Source organism: Phaethon aethereus (assembly GCF_964289735.1).
Source record: "Phaethon aethereus genome assembly, chromosome: 3".
In the NCBI taxonomy this organism is placed as follows: domain Eukaryota; kingdom Metazoa; phylum Chordata; class Aves; order Phaethontiformes; family Phaethontidae; genus Phaethon; species Phaethon aethereus.
Window position 1 is genome coordinate 1,228,393 of NC_138576.1, and position 17,364 is coordinate 1,245,756.

General features: G+C 46.9%; 1 protein-coding gene across 1 annotated transcript; it reads left to right on the top strand.

Moving 5' to 3' along the window:
• Nucleotides 1-310: 310 nt before the first annotated feature.
• ESCO2 (establishment of sister chromatid cohesion N-acetyltransferase 2) lies at nt 311-17,011 on the top strand (the record flags this gene model as incomplete). The annotated part of the gene is made up of 10 exons (XM_081997080.1): nt 311-366; nt 1,928-2,933; nt 5,126-5,213; nt 8,088-8,148; nt 12,027-12,156; nt 13,656-13,787; nt 14,969-15,058; nt 15,521-15,664; nt 16,045-16,226; nt 16,873-17,011. Exons 1-10 carry the CDS (start codon nt 314-316, stop codon nt 17,009-17,011), a joined length of 2,025 nt encoding a protein of 674 aa, XP_081853206.1. The 5' UTR covers nt 311-313.
• Nucleotides 17,012-17,364: the final 353 nt, after the last annotated feature.

A 17,364-nucleotide genomic window follows, 5' to 3' on the forward strand; every position in this document is an offset into this window, starting at 1 on the left:
CATTTCTGAATTACCTGACTCCGTTTTAGAACGGGAACTTTGGGATGCATTTGTCCATGTTGGTGGAATTGGACTTGGCCTGGAAGATCCTTTCTGTCTGCACTCGTTTTATGGCTTATGCTCAGTTGAAACACAGCCCTGTGTTGTTCTAGCCTCTGTCATGCCTGAACTGCCGCCCTTCAGTGTTTTCCTCCCAGTCCCCTACCTCCCCTCCCTTCTTTACTAAGTTTTCTTTGTGTTGGGGTTTTTTTTTTTACTGGAAATCTATTTCAAGCTATTAAAAATGTGTTCTTGTAGGCACTGTGGTGAAGACATGGCAGCTGTTACCCCGCAGAAAAGGAGCCGTAGTTCTACCGATATCGATGGGTATGTTAGCTTTTCGTATTTTTGGTTTTCTAATAAAAGCACCTTAATTGCTGCACATAGAATAAAACAGTCGTTTAAAATCCTTGAGAGCTTTTGATGTAAAGCGGACAAAATATTAAGGTGGATCTGAGACACAGGTAGCATCACCCCATGTTTATTAATCAGAGACTTAAAACATTTTATATTGTACTGAGCATCTTGAGAAATTTCATCTGATATGTAGGGAAACAAGCTAAAAATGATCCTCAATCTGTAGCATAGCACAGAATTAGAAATGAGAAAGAGCCATTACCCTGAGCTGACACTTTGCAGGCCCACATTAGCAGGTTGCATTAGTTTGCATTTCGGCATTGTTTTTTTTTCTTTTATTAAAACAAGGTACCTTGTTTTGGCAGTCACCTCTGTCAAATGCATACCCCTGCATGTGACATTCGCACACAGACCTGGCCCTGAGTAAGTCACAAACCCAGTAGAAACCTAAAAACTGATTGTTTAGAAACTTAAGAAATAAACTCCCTGATGTTTGCATTTCTTTGTGGTAAAGCCTCAGTCTTTCCCCTTTGGAAAGTCTTTGATATGCAGTACAGAAATACTGAGGTCTGCACGAATTGTCTGAATAATCTTCTAGTGTGAATAGAAAAATAGTTCCTTTGTTATGTATACCCCTAAAAATATAGATTTTTTTCTTCTCCCCCGCTCCAGTCTAGTGGAGGAGAAGCCACTGGCCAGGAACAAGCTGAGCTTTAAATCCAAAAGAATAGAATGTTTCTCGTTCTTTTGTAACTCTACCAGCTGAACAGATTTTTCTCATGCTTGTTCCTGTTCATCCCCTCCAAAAATATTTCAGGGTGGGGAGAGACCAAGAGTGAAGTTTGATTGCTGAATTGGAAAGACAAATTCCCGAGATAAAGTGTAAATACTCGCCGAGGCAACGCCTCGCTGCATCGGGCGCCGAGTGTCTCACAGCCAGGAACGGCCGAGCGTGTCCTTCAGAGCGGTGTGTTACCTCCTGGGCAGTAGGTTCAGAAGCTGTTGGTGATTGACTGATGAGGTTTGAGATTCGGAAATAGCTGTCAGAGTGAGATTTCGAGGGGTGCCTTTCAGAAACCGGTGTAAAATATTGTGAGATCCCCCCCCAGTTTTATCAGCCTTACGCGCGGTGTGGGGTGCACGAGCTTTTTCAGAGGCGCAAACCTGAGTTGACAGAGTTGGTCTGAAACGAATCAAACATTTTTTTTTTTTTTTCTCCTCACTTATGAATAGCGCTGATCCTGTCAGCAGCATTCCAGAAAGTAGAATGACTCTTGTTCCCAGGTGCTTTAACAAGTTCAGGCCAGAAAACAGATTTGCTATTTAAAAAAAATAAATATATTTGTGGAGAGTCTTAGGCCTTTTGCTATTTGTATATTATGTTTTGGTATTTGATATTTGTATTTGTTACAGGGCATATACCAGTAGAGACAACTAGGCTGAGTGACAGTTAAGTGGTATTTAAGTAAAACAATAATCAAAAAGCTTCCAATGATATATGTGATGTTTTGCTCTGCGATTATTTTTACAGTTCATCCTCAGCCTTTGAGACTCCTGTGAAAAAAAGGATGATAGGCATTGCTGAAGGTCTGTCTCCACTCAAGAAATCGAGAAATAATTGGTTTGCTTCTCAAATAAAATGGTCATCAAGCTCCAGCGATGAGATGAAAGAAAATGAGGCCGTCCTGGGGAAGCTGGCGCTGTCGAGGACGCTGGATATCTCATCCCTTCAGGCAGCCAGCGTTCCCGCAGCTGCACAGAGGGAGTCCCCCGGGAAATTATCCCCAAAGACCGCTTCCTCGTACAAGCCCCTTGTGCCTGTGGTATCTTTTTATAGCAAGGAAAAGCAATACCTTACTCCCCTTGAGAGGAAACGACTGAACGAGAACCACTCTTGGGGTGAGAGGAACGGGGCTGAAAACCTCCCAGCTGCCAGCAGGACTGAGAAGACGAACATGAACTTGAGCAGGAATACAAGCTCGAAGCCAACCAAGCACACAACCAACTCCAAGCACGGCAAAACGGTCCCCAAAATGCTTAAGAAGGCCAAGGGAGAGATACCAGCGGGAAAACCCAGCGTGGAGAAAGAGAACGTGAATTGCCTAATTAAAAAGAAGATGGATTCACCCTTCAGAGTCCTAAGCATGACAGTTAAACCAGCCCTGAAACTCCAGCTGGGGGCTGCATTCTTTTCTGCCAGGAAGAAATCACACTCTAAAAAAACCGTTGTAGACACCAAGTCTCTCCAGGATCTCCCCAGATCTCTGCAAGAAAACGATCAGGCCAGACCACCGACAACTACAAAGTCTAACTCGGCGGATAGAAACCAAATTCTTGAGGCGGGTGGTGTATTGAGAAGCATTTCTGTGCCTCAGAAGAAGGAAAATGAAAACAGGGAAGACTTCACAAGCTCTGCAAATCAAGAGGGAGATTCGGCAGGTGAAGCAAAAGCCTCTTCGCAGAAAAGCGGACGCGCCTCTGGTCCGTTTTGTACTTCCACGTCTGCCACTGCGGGAGGCGGCGATGCGGGGAACGTGGTAAGTAGAGCTGGCATCAGGACCCGCGGAGGCATTCAGGTGACTCACACCCACCTCGCTCTTTTATGTAGATATATTAGGACGTAGGCTGCTTTATTTAAGATATTTTAGTGGATTTTGCCTAGGAAAACTTTCACAGGTTTATTCCTGCCTTATGAAGGCGTAAAGCTGCGGTAAACTTTCAGGAAGTTCTCGTCAGCATCGCTGTCTGTTGCTAGCGCTCAGTTGTGGTGAAATAGTCAATTTATGATGGCTGAAAGGAAAGCTTTCTGCATCATGTTTTTGTAAAAAACAGGGTTTTTTTCCCATGATAAACAGCAAAGCTGAAAAAGCAGTTTTTAATGTGTCCCCCCCCTTTTTTTTTCCTCCTACTGTTCTAATGAATGTAACAAATGCCAAGTCTGACCTTGCTGAGTTTTGTGGGAGGTCATGAGCCTGCACCCTGGGCGTTCTCCCCGGAGAATATGTCTCTGAAAACGTTACCTGCTCAAAGCTGGAGGAAGGAGGCGCTTCCCAAAAGTTCTGCTGCTTGAAGCCTTTCGTGAATTTCCCCAGCCACGCGCTTCTCCGCCAGTGAAATAACTGGACAGAGCGTCTTTATTTAGCGATTCCTCCTGGGTCAGAAGGTGTTGCTTGCTGGTACAGCCTGTGCTGCAGTCCAGGCAGTGCTAGCAGGCTTTGCTCTGGTCTGGGGTTCTCTTGTTAGCGATTATTTCCTCAGCGGGAAGGACGTGTGCTAGTTCTGCAGCTCCCCCTCCAAGGAAGCAAGACTAAGCCCCGGTTTCTAATGCTTTAAGAAACCAACAATGAGTTTTCTGAGCTGGCCTGTGTTTAAGAACTGGAACCTCTTTGTGTATCACTGAAGAGGTATAAGCAATTTTTATCTGTTGCTACCTTAGCAGTGAATACTCCTGGTGATAGAAAAGTGTTGTTTTGGGTTGGTTTTGTTGGGGTTTTTTAAACATACATTTGATTCTTGTGCAAATATGTTTAGCGGTGCTGGAATTGTTAAACTTTGCAATGAGTCTTGCTTATTGCCAAGCAGTTAATGCTTGCCAGAGCTCGCTTTTAATTTTATGATTTGCCAGGGAATTGTTTAGCTTGGGGTGTGGATTTTGCTTTCTAAAGCTGTGAAAGGTAAGGGCGGCAACGCAACGAGCGTAGCGGTAAAATACAAATTTGGAACAGGTTCGCAAACTATTTCATTACGCTTAATGTCGTATTTTGCTGTTGCATTCTGGCATCTAAAATGTAGGCAAGTAGGAAAAGCCAGTGGAATACTACTGTGGTATTTTGTACTGGGCATTGAAGGGAAGCAGTGAACAAGATGGGAAGCTGTTTTTATAAGGCTAATGTGTTTTATATTCCCGTGTCGGTTCAATAAAGGACAGTTTATTGCCTCCTTTGTTCACCTGCAGTGTTTTAGTATCTCTCTCACGTTCCTGACTTGATTGTCAATATGTTTTTACAATGCAGCGTTAATAAAACACAAATGTTAGCTTGTGCAATCTAATCTCGCACGTGCAGTAAAAAAAAAAAAACCCAAACAAACTTGAAAGCATTTGATTCTGCTGTGATGGCAGTTTTTTGTGTTGGCAAGCTATTTCTCAGACATAAACCAGAAGCATGGAGTGTTTGAAAAGGGAACTTCATCACTTCGGTACTGCAAACTGAACACAGACCAGGTTTGCCCTTGATCTAGTCTCAGATTCTGCTACGGCCGGTTGCTTTACCTGGTGACTGTCTAGGGTTGCTGATGAGATGGGAAATAATACACTGCCATACCCCAGGAGAGCAGAGTTCAAGGCAAAAATCAGTCTGGCAAACTTTCATTTCCAAAAGCTGTTGGGATGCACAGCTGTAGGCAGAGAAGGAAGCAGAGGCCAAGAAGTGCTAAGGTGAAGATATGATACAAACCTCCACAGCTGAGATTTATCTAAAAACGAAAGAAAAAAACCAACCCACAGCCTGCACCAAAACAAAGGCAGGGGCATAACTAGGTGTTAAGGCGTTGAGAATCAAAGAATGTAATTGTTTGTCAGCAACTTGGTGTTTACACTAGGCTTCGTAATGACAATTAATGCTCGTTGTCAAGGTCACTCGAGCTATATGTGAGTCTGTAGCTGCTGGCTGAGAACTTAATCAACCAGAGAGTTTTCTTTGTGCCCTAAAAAAATTCTCTTAATTTATAGGAAGCTGATGAAATTGGTTCTGCCACCTGTGAGTTAGATGATTGCATTATTCCTTCAAGCCAGTCTCCATGTAAGGCGAACGAGCAAGGTAAGTTGGATTATCCATATCTTGGTCTATGACTTTTGTTGCTGTAGGAAAATGAGGTAGAAGAGACTTTGAAAATTCCTTTGGTTACCTGCTTTTCCCCAGCAGGATCAACGCTGCTGAATTCCCATGTTGTCCATTAATTTAGTGTTTAAATAAGCTGGACGGTAATGATGGAGACTCTGCTGTCTCCCTGATGAATCTGTTATCTGTTTTAGTGTTAAGCAGTATGTAAATTTGTTTTTTATGCCAATGTCTAGCCTATCCTTCCCTTTGCTTTATTACATAGCCAATGCCCCATAAGAATTGGGAAATAGCTGTATTTGAAACCTATTACTACATTTCCCCCCATTCTTTTCTCCCTGGACTGTTAGCCTGATTCTTGCAGCTTGCTTTTTGAAATCGGGGTTTTTAGGCATCTGACTCTTTCATTTATTTGTTTTCTCCAGACTGAGCCATGTCCTTCCCCGTGTGGGTATTCCCAAACAGATCTCCACCTGAGCCTCGTGAGCACTAATTAGCTGGAAGGGAGTAATTCATGTATTTCCCACACAGTTGAACACATACATTTCCATAGGAAACTCTGTGTTTGTGAGATGCCTTTGGTTTGAGGTAGACGATAACCCAAGTGTTTTACACGCAGCTGCTGCCCAGAGGGTTGATCCCTATCTCTTATTTTGCCCTGGCTTCTTGTTAAGTGTAGTGGTTCCCCGTATCCTTATTTCAATCTATTTGTTTCTGCCCATTTTCAGTGTAAGAATGCTTTTAAAATTAAGCTCTTAAACGCTCTGTGTGCTAGCTATTATCTACAAAGTCATAAGCATATATTATTGTTTATTCCTGATGGTCACCGAGGAAACTCCACTCTATACTTTTTGTTTTGGCAGTGAATTACTAACAATAATTATTTGAATATGATTGCCCCCCCAGTCAACTTTGCTCCTTTTCTTATGGCTGGTTTACAGAGACCATACTTCCCTACTAACACAAGGAGTTTTCAGATGTTATATATTAATCTCAAGACATGTATTATTTTTCCTGTTGGGAATAACAAGTGATAATAAAATAATATTTAAGTAACATATTCTCTTTTTATTAAGGCAAAAAAATGTGTTGGCCTCTACCTGCTGTCATCTTCCAAGTATGCACTAACATGTGCCAGTATGTTTGCAGAAGTTGAGGTCATGTTATTTTATCCCAATTTCCTGGTTTCTCCATTTTTCCCTTTTAAAAACAGGCAGCGTTTGCTATTCTAGCCTCAGCAGCCCTGGGTTAATTCAATCCTTGCTAGTCTGAAAGGTCTGATTTATCTGAGAGTTCTCTTTACATCTTGCCCCAGCTGTGGAAGTTCACGTCTCCTTTGTGTCTTAATCGTGCTAACGCTCTCGTCACAACTAATTCTTTTATTGATGACCGAAATAAAAAGGCACTAAATGTTTTGTCAACGTTCATCATCTGGTTTTAGTGTTTCCTCCTCTTTTGGTAGCAGAAACCTCCGGGTTTTCCCCTTGCTGTTAGCGGATGCTTTCCTGGTACTGTGGCCTTCCCAGGTAGAGCTTATTTTGCAATTTGGCATTTCTGCTTTCACTCCTTCACGTTGCTGCCCTGCTTTCCCCTGGTTTCTATTCCCATTGTGATTCCTTGAGTCTCCAGTGGATGAAAAAGTCCTGATTTAGCCGTCTTTGTCTCTTACTCCATTTCTTCCTGGCGCATCTGGTCTTAATCTGTTTCTTGAAGAAATTGCCAGCACTCCTGAGCTCCCAGTCCCCCTCCCTTTAGTCTTGCTTCACACATCGGAACTTATTTACCCGCTTTTGGAACGGAGTGAAGCCTGTTTTCTCGAAGGCCACCCTGTCCCTGCGATGCCCCCTCCTCTGGCTCTGAGGAGCGGCACGCTCCGTGCTGCCATCCCCTTCTCTTCCTGCCGCCCCCAGCGCCGTACAGAGGCTCCTCTCACTGTGTTTTCCACCTCTTTATAAAGCTGTTGCCATCGCATTCCCAAAGATTGCCTGACATTATTTGCCTGCCTTGGCCCTCTAAGATCCTGCATTTCTAGGAAGCCGTGAGCTTTTTTACTGTTTGTTAGTGTCGTCTTCGTGGCTCCTCGTGATCTTTTCCACTGCTGATATTAACATGAGACCTTTTTATTGCGTCCTGTTTCCTAGAAACAACTAGTTCATCTTCATGGTATGTTTTCTGGAGGCTGTTAGGGCCATTTTTCTGCTTATGTACTTTGTTTCTGCAATTCCGAAGAAGTCTCTGCCTGTTTGTGAATGCAGTCAAAATATGAGAGCATAAAGCAGTCTAGTACCTAAACCTTTTGAGAGTTATGGGGAAAATATATTCCTAACTAATTTGCCTGGTTTTTACTTACCAAAGTCTTTGCGAAGTTATCCTAAAACTTGCAGCCTGTGTGCTGTAACCTCGTGCTGAGCCTGTCATTTCCCAGCTTCTCTAGGATGAAGAAGCTATAGGTTCAGGCTGCCTTAGCCAAAATAATGGAAAATGGAGAGACCTCTGCTTGGTTAACGCTCTTAATTAGCAGCCAAGGGAACACTAAACTACTGCAGCAGAAATTTCTGCTTGGTATAATTCTTCATGATTCCAATGTGAGAAGGGAAAGCACCAGATAGCCTGGATCAATGTCACTGAAGTGGATTGAAGGTAATTTTGGCAGGATACCACTGATGGACATAACTTTGATATCCTGCAGCATCAGCGCCTTCCCAGCACTCGTACAAGCTCCTGTCTATAGGGTTCAATTTTACTGCTGCGTGTCAAAGTCTTGTTGGTGTTTGAATTTCTGTTTCCATGTGTCAACGTGTTCTGCAACGAAAAACGATTCTACACCACAGTAACTTCACTCATCTTTTCCAGCATCTCCTTCAAATGCTGTTGTCTACCCCATATTCGGTGCACCCCCAGCCAGCAAGAAAAGGTATGTTCATCTTTGCTAACTCCCTCCAAACATGATCAGAGAAGTGTCATATCTGCAGAATCATTGTTCTTTTAAAAAATTATACTAGTTCTAAAAACAACAGCCTAGCTTTCTCCCAATCCTTGTAAGGTTTGGGAGTCTGGGGTCTTTATTGGGTTGACTTTTTTTCTTTTTTTTTTTTTTCTTTTAAAGGGAAGATGAAAGATGAAAGTTGTGTTGGTTTAGGGAAACACTAGTGGGTGAATAAGGAAATACACATTTGCTTGCTCTCTCTAGTACATTTTACTTGTGAATTTGTACATATTATTGAGCTGATTTTTTTTTTTTTTTTTAACTAAAAAGGAAATAATCGTTTTCTCTTGGCTGTTGCTAGTGATAAACTCAGGAGAACGAGGGGGACTGTTTCAGGATGTATTCATCACTAAGAATGGCGCAGCCTCGGTGGTGTTTGGGCCCTATAGAGGGGTTTTTATTTATTTATACTACTTCTGGGTGTTCTGTATCTCTGTATCTGGAGTGTCAGTAGCTTCCACTCTTCATGCACTGGCCGCTCATCAGGGATCTGCACCTCCCATCAGTGCGAGACCCTCGACCGCGCTTAACTACGAACTTGAGTTGGCACCAGAGGTGTCGAAACGAGTTGTCTTTACTCTGTTTGGCAAGTGCAGCGGCACAGCGTGAGGTTGCTGGCCATACCACAAGCAGGGAGGCATTGCCGTCCCTCGCTGGAGTCTAAACGACGGTCCGGCTTTATATACCTTTCAGTCTGCGCCGTGGGCAGCAAACGTAATGTATGGCCGCGAGTTCAGCCCGCCTACATCGCTGGTCGGTGTGGCAGCGACGCCTCTGGCGTGGGTGTTCTTGCCAGGCTTGAAGCAACCTTTTGAGCTAAGTTTGTGTACGTCGGCTACAGCGCGTGGAAATTCGGCTTTACGTTGAACTGTGGGTCCCTCGTTGAGTAACGCTGGAACGGGGCAGGTCAGCAACTCTGCTCAGCCCAGTCTGTGGCTCTTGGAGGAACTGGCAGCATCTGTCTCTGTCACACTCGACCTCCTTTACTAGTTAAGCTTCCAGTATTAATTTTTAAACTGTTGAAATGACTCACTTTTGGGGAGGGCACTGGCTTTCTAAAGCTGTACAGAGCTAAAGGTTTCAGAAGGCTTGCTTACCTGCCTTGCGCTGGCGTTGTAGAATACCCGTGTTCTTCAAAGTTAGCGTCAAACCGACCTCTCTCTGCCATCAGGTTCATTGCTTCTCTGTAGTAGCTCCTCCTGCGATACGCTTTTATAAGCACTACAGTGCCGTGGCTGACATCCACTGAATCTTCACCCATAGCGCTCCGAGAGGTACCTGTGTGCTCTACAGAAATCACCTCAAGTGCCAGGATCGGTAACTGGGCGCTGCTCGTGTGCCTTTTGTATTGCACTTTTGTTTGGTTTTAACCTGAGAAATTTTAGTACAGCAGCGCTGGGTAGCAGCGTGCTCGGAAGATTTCATCTAGGTGCCGAAGACAAGGCAGAAGTTGTAATAAAAATGGATGAAAAGGGTTAAGGGAAGCAGCTGCTTCTCTTCCACTTTCCCATGCTCGCCTGAGTGGGTATTTCATAATTCTGCTGGGCGATGTTTGATGTTCGGTGTGGTGGAAATGAAGCACGAGCACGTGAAGTTTGCTTTTCGATTCTGTAACAAGCGTGATCTTGATAAATCGCTTGCAAGCACTGGGACTCGTAAGCTGTAATTGTACTACCTGATGCCTGTGCTTCTGATGAGTTTACTTATTCAGTTAGTTTGCTGTCCTACTTGTAGACCTCTAGTGGAAGATGACTTGTTTTTCCACACAAGAACCAGAGCTACTCATCCCTCTCCCACATTGAATCAACTTCTTGATACGTTTTGTTAACAATAAAAAGCATTCTGAGCCGAGTTTATTGTGAACATAAAAACCCCCACTTAAAGTTGCTCCTAAAAGAGCCAAAACAAACCTTCCAAAACTTGTCGCGCTACTGTAGTCCTCGGCCGCAGAAGTGTTGAAAGAGAGATCTGATTGCAATATTTGCTTTGCTTCCTCATGTGGCTTTTCAAATACCTTCCGTGGTGTCAGTGGAACCCTGGAATGTGTGGAAATCCTGGTGTTTGTGATTAACTGAAAATCAGTCCTGGATTTGCAATTGTCTCTTGGGAAGCTGATGAGCACAAGCTTTTCCTACATGAAGTCTCTGCTTTGGAAATTTTCCTTAGTATCCAAATCTATAAAATTGTTTGGTGTATCTCTAAATCGGTTCCATGTTAAGGTTCACTGCACAATAGTTACAATTTCCCACTTTAAGACTGCTTCAGAAATGCCGCTTTACCTACGGAAGTCTAAAGGCAGGTTGGAAAAGCTGTGCAATTATTTAACACCCCTCACAAAGTAGCTGAAGCCCACCTTGTCAGCTTAAAAATTCACATAAAGCCTCCATGTCTGGATTTGAAGATGAAGAATTCCCCTTGGCTTTGCTTCAGCCTTCTCCCCTCTTTGGGAAGCTGTCCCTGCTAGACGGCAGAGGAGAGCTTAGCCCCAGCGCCGAGGGCTTTTCCCGAAACCTGCTGATCCTCTGGTCTACAGGTGGTGTTGGCGTGAGGGGCTGGGACTTGGGGTGGCGAAGCAGCGACTGTGCGGGGAAGCGGTTGTGGAACCCCAGGGGTAGATGGAGTGTGGGCTTGAGACCAAGCCACGGTGACTCTCGGCCAAAACCTTGTCACGAGTTCTTGTACACTGTGGTCAAAACCTAGATGGAATGTGTCCTAGGTTGTTGGAGTTCAGTTGTTCATAGCTACTGATGTCTGAAGGTGTAGTTTCCACACCAGCCTCAACTGATAAGGATAAAAATACATATCTTTTTGATAATACTCTGCTTCTCTGGGCTGCCCCCAAAGCCGCGTGGCCAGCAGGGCGAGGGAGGGGATTCTGCCCCTCTGCCCCGCTCTGGGGAGACCCCCCTGCAGTGCTGCATCCAGCTCTGGAGCCCTCGGCACAGGAGAGACACGGACCTGCTGGAGCGGGGCCAGAGGAGGCCCCAGCGATGCTCCGAGGGCTGGAACAGCTCTGCTGGGAGGACGAGCTGGGGGGGCTGTGGGTTGCAGCGTGGTCACGCAGCGAGGCACGTGCTGCCGTTCCCAGGGATCCATAGCCACGTCTCCCGGCGTTCATCTCCCCGAGCCCTTCGATCGTGGAGACCTCCTGAACCCACCGGGCTCCTCAACCCATTGAAGGGTAGACATGTTTTAGGTGTGTGATCGTAGGTGTAATGTTAGGCACAAATGAAACGAGTTAGAAGCGTGTCTCTGGGACTGTTTAGGGGAGACTTTGGGTTTTTTGGATCCCGGTTAGACTCGGGTGCAAGATTGCCAGAGCTGAGCAGCTTACTGCCGAAAACCCGGAGCCTGCGCAGGAGCATTTTGCACGTTTAGTCACACATCATCAGCGGTTTGAGGAGGGAGCTGCTGGACTTGGGCACCTATTTCTTCACCTGCAGTTTCCATCCTTCACAGACCCTGGTCTCTGTGGCTCAGTTTGTTGTGTATCCCTTTGACTGTTCAAGGAGCTGCTGAATTTCCAATATCCAGGAAATAGGATGGCTGTGAAAGTGGGAGAGGTGTTTAATCAGGAGTTATTTAACTTCTGGTGCATCTGTGGCTCTTCCTAGAGCCCCCCTCCTTCCCTCCCTCCTCCAGAGGAGCTGGCACCGGAGCTGTCGAGAAGCTTTGCTGTATCTGGTTTAGTTTGGGGTGTTCTTATTGTCTGTAATGAGAGTCAGTACCCTGCCCTGGTACCCGACATGTAATGTTAACTTTTGTCTGCAGCGACTAATTTTTATCTCTCCGAAATGATTTTTCAGGCCTCAGGCTACGCTGGATGAACTGACTTCTCCGTTCGGGTCCAGCCCACCAGCAAAAACATCTCACACCTCCCAGAGAAGCAAGAAAGCGAAAGAGCTCTGCAAGCGCTCCAGAGATCAGATGATCATTGTAAGGTTCCCCTCGGGGCGCGCTGGGTCCTCGGGGTGATTTGGTGGGGAGGAAACAAGAAATGTGTCTTCAGGCTAACCGATAAGACTTCCTCACGTGTAAATCTCAAACCAGCCAGGCTGTAACGAGCATAACAGGGCAGTGATTAACGTATTTAGCGCTAGAGGAGAACGGGGTAGTAGCTGGGAAATACTTCGTTATGGTTTCCCTGGGACTAACGCTTTATTACATCTTAGAATTCAAAAGAGATTTATGGAACATAACATTTAAAAAACAACCCAAAAAGAAACTCGGCCAAGCCTGTATGGATGCTATAGGAGTGAGTTTGGCTGGATAATTTTCCTTTCCCACGGCTTCCTGGCCCGCTGCGCGAGCCGAGTCAGCACAGCACTGCAACCGCAGCGGCGAACGTCAGCCAGGGCAGCACGGGAGGCGGGGATGTGCGCCCGAGAGCTCGCTCCCTCGACCAGCGGGTCCCTCTTCGGTAGCTCCGCGTCCGCCTTCCTGCTGTTGTCCTTCAGTGCGGAGTTCTGGTTCTGGAGCAGCAGGAGGCCAGAACGGTGTTGCTGAGGCTCGCGTGTCGCCATCCCGCGTATGCCTTTCCAGAAAATACGCCCTCGGCGATGAGTAATTTTTTAGTAAACCATTTGTTCTCACTTGGTGACATGCAGACGTTTTCAAGCCTGTTTCCTGAGGGAACAGAGCGTATGTGATCATTCTCCTCTGCTGATCTCCCCTTTCTAGCATCCTTTGAGAGAGGTTTGGGTGATATCTGTCAAATTTGAGAGCTCACAGATAAAAATTTTTGAGTGTTTTGAAAACTGGTCTCTGTGGAAGGGAGAAACCCGGAGGAGTGCCTGCGCTGAGAGGAAAGCAGCAGCGCCTGCTCAGCAGCCATCGCTACCCTGAACAGGGCTGGCCGGCGAGCCACGAGCTCCAACCCCGCCTGCACCTCACCGCTGGGCCCATGAGGGAGAGGGGACAGACTGTGGGTGCTGTGACGGGGGGAAGCCCAAACTGGGACGTGGGGAGGGGAAAGCAGCCAGTGCAGGGAAATAAGACGAGTCCTTAACAAACTAGGCATCGCTTCACCTCGCTACTTAAAGATCGATCTGCTGTTTGCTCGCGCAGCTGGTGTTCAGTGCCTTTTATTCCCCTCGCTGTGGACTGACAGAGATAAAAATGAGCTTGTTTTTAGATAACTGATAAAAAGACTATAAGAGTTTTCTTTTGGTTATTTGTGATGCTCTTTTACATTGCTTCCTCCCGGAGGATGTTGCTGTTCTATTTCAAGGCTCATTCCAAATAATGCATTCATTGTGTAGTTCTAAATATTCGGCAAATAAGCAAAAGCTCATCCTCCTCTTCACGAATTCAAATGAAAACAAATACCTGAATCTTTGATGCTTCTTACTAGAACCAATTCTCAACCTCATTCCTTGAACTGAATGTGGTTTTGAACAGCTTCGGAGTGCTTAGCTGGCTCTGTTTCTCACTAGGATGCTGGTCAGAAGCATTTTGGTGCTATAGTTTGCAAATCGTGTGGCATGATCTACACGGCCGCTAGCCCGGAGGATGAAGCCCAACACATCCAGCACCACGAGAGATTCCTTGAGGGACTCAGATATGTGGTAAGGCGATGGCTGCGCTCACGGCTCAGCTGAAGAAGATTGGGGGGAAGTGGTGCGTGATATCCAGGTACAAAGTGAAGACAAGTGCAGGCAGATGTGGTGCGGTCAACATGCCTGAGAGACGCGATGCCATCCAGAGGGACCTGGACAGGCTTGAGGAATGGGCCTGTGTGAACCTCATGAGGGTCAACAAGGCCAAGTGCAGGGTCCTGCACCTGGGTCGGGGCAGCCCCCGGTACCAGCACAGGCTGGGGGTGAAGGGATGGAGAGCAGCCCCATGGAGAAGCACTTGGGGGTCCCGGTGGGTGAAAAGCTGGACAGGAGCCAGCAACGTGCGCTCGCAGCCCAGAAGCCACTCGTGTCCTGGGCTGCCCCCAAAGCCGCGTGGCCAGCAGGGCGAGGGAGGGGATTCTGCCCCTCTGCCCCGCTCTGGGGAGACCCCCCTGCAGGGCTGCGTCCAGCTCTGGAGCCCTGGGCACAGGAGAGACATGGACCTGCTGGAGCGGGGCCAGAGGAGGCCCCAGCGATGCTCCGAGGGCTGGAACAGCTCTGCTGGGAGGACAGGCTGGGAGAGCTGGGGGGGCTCAGCCTGGAGCAGAGAAGGCTCCGGGGAGACCTTAGTGCAGCTGCCAGGGCTTGGAGGGGCTGAGGAGAAAGATGGGGACAGACTGTTCAGCAGGGCCTGCAGTGACAGGACAAGGGGTGACGGTTTTAAACTAAAAGAGGGGAGATTTAGACCAGATCTAAGGAAGAAATTTTTGGCAACGAGGGAGGTGAAGCCCTGTCCCAGGTTGCCCAGAGAGGTGGTGGATGCCCCATCCCTGGAAACAGCCCAGGTCAGGCTGGACGGGGCTCTGAGCAACCTGTTCTGGGTGAAGATGTCCCTGCTCACTGCAGGGGTGGGACTAGATGGCCTCTGACGGCCCCTTCCCACCCAAACCGTTCTCTGATTCTATGAAATGTTTTGTCATCCAGAGGGGAGGTTAAAGTGTAAGTTAAGCAGTTCCAGCAACTGTCAGCCTTCATCAGTTGATGAATGTGACTTGACTTGATTCCTGAAAGCTGAAACGGCTCAGATTACCACTTCATCTGCCAGAGTCCTCACTGAATCACTTCCTCTCTCTTGCTAGACCACTAACTTGTTGTTTGTTTGGGTTTTTTTTTCTCCCCCTCTGTGGCAGGGTTGGAAGAAAGAACGGGTTGTGGCAGAGTTCTGGGATGGGAAAATTGTATTGATTCTTCCAAATGACCCAAAATATGCCGTCAAGAAGGTACGTGTTTGTTTATTTTGGGGGTTTTTATGGTGTAGATTAGCTTTCTGCTGGCTCAGCTCCCGGAACTCCCTCAGCGTTGATCATACATCGCTTGCCAGCGCACGGGGTGAACAGGAGAGCTGGATGGGGTTGTGGCAGCGATCTGGTTTGCTGTGGACACCCACCCTGACACATCCTAACCCTGCTCCCTGCGCTGAAGCTCTTGCTCCTACGTGACCAACATAACCTGCTCCTTTCCGTCCCAAGGACTGGGGTGAGAGGCAGGTGCACTCTGTGAGAGGCGGAGAGGGATTGAAGACATCCGTGAGAGCCTGTTCTTTAATGCTCTCTACACAGTTAGAGCCTGGTCTTGTGTAAGCACAGGCTTTTTTGGGGGAATGAGTCCCCTTTCTGATGGCTTTCTTACCGAAGAACGCGCGTTTGTTCCTAACATGCCTCTCTCCCGTTTTGTTTCCTCAGGCAGAAGATGTGCGAGAAATTGTAGATAATGAATTGGGATTTAAGCAAGTTTCTTTGAGCTGCCCAGCCAAGACTAAAATATACTTGTTTGTGTCCAACGAGAAGATGATTGTTGGGTGCTTAGTGGCCGAATCAATCAAGCAGGTGGGTGTTAATCGTATGGGGAGGGGGTGAAATTACAGGCTAGTAACTGGGGTTGGTTGTGTAAGCCTGTGTATTGGAAATCCTGGCTTAGCACAAGAAGGGGAGGACTAAATAAGTCCTAATAAACAAAAACAAATGAAAAAAAAAGAAATTAAAGAAAAGCTTGTGCTTTTGTCAGGGTGAGATGTTGCTGGCGGGAGTCAGCTGAGTTTGCACGGCTGATACCGCAGTGAGCTTCCGTCTGGCCCCGGTTTGGGTGCTGGTCGGTGCAGAGGTCTGCCTTGGGAGAGAGTGGAAGGCAAGGCTGGGAGCACGGGAAGGGCGGTGGCTCTGCGTCCCGCCAGGAGGGAGCAGTTTGATGCCTCTGCTCATCCCCGCAGGCTTTCCGGGTGCTGTCTGAGCCAGAAGCGGTGCCGTCGCCCGGCCGGGACGCCCTGCAGCACCACCGGGCCTGGCGCTGCTCCACGGAGCCGGAGCTCGCCGTCTGCGGCGTCAGCAGGATCTGGGTGTTCGGCCCGAGGCGCAGGGCAGGCATCGCCCGTCGCATGGTGGACGTGGTCAGGTAGGGAGCGGTGGGGAGCCGGGATCCCAGCCGGGGGGAAAAACGATGATTGCAGCAAAAAGTGTGTAGAAGGAACTTACGGAAAGGGAAAAATTTGTATCATTAAGCAAGTCTGAAATCCCAGCTTCACAGTGGAGGGCTATCAAGTGGATAGATATGTACATCGAATATTTAAGTAATCTTTTTATTTAAAATTTGACATGAGCGTGGGCCAAGCTGTGAAGTGCTGGGTATAACTGGAACACAGAGCTAGTGTTTTTCCAAGAGAAACTGTGCTTGTTGGAGAAAAAATAGGGGGGGGGTTTAATTATTTTTTTTTTTTACTGGACATGTTGATGGGTCCAAACACTTGAATTTTTCCAGACAGGAAATTCTTAGCTTGAAAAGCTTGGACCAAACTGGGAGGAATACTTAAAAACTTCCCCTTGTCTTGAGGGGGAGCTTGGTAGTCCAAGAGCCTGTAGTAGCACCTCTCTTCTTCGTGTCGTATCTGCTCACTGTATGTATCTATCTCCTCTGGTTTGAAAGCAAAGTGCCAGAAGAAATACTGGCTCCCTGCTGAGGAGGGCTGGGGGAAAACACCCCTGCCGTGGGTTTTAGCAGCTGGCTGCTTGCAGCGCACCGATAGCTCTGCGCTCTCTTTCAGGAGCACCTTCATGTACGGCTGCTACCTGAGCACCCATGAAATCGCCTTTTCCGACCCGACGCCAGACGGCAAGCTGTTTGCAATGAAGTACTGCCAAACCCCTAACTTCCTTGTCTACAATTTTATTTATAACAACTGATTCGACTTGATTGTTACAAGTTGAGGTTTGTTTAGATCGACTAAAGAGAGTTTGATGTTTAAATTAACATTTAAGCGTTGTTACCTGGCTAAACGCTGTTTTCCTGCTGAGCGCTCGTTCTTCCTCCCCTTGGGAGCGAGCTGGGGGAGAGTGTGTCACTTTGTGTACAGAGTTGTGTTATGTTTTAGTCTACGCTGTGAAACCTTGCTTGGATTTCAGGTAGGTTTATTTCTTCTGAAACTAAATTTTATTGCAAGTAACTTAATTTCTTTAAAAGGTTTAATTAATATAAAGATGGTTGTTTTCTCCCTGATGCATGGGTATGTAATTCTGAGCTCAGCACTGCATGCGCT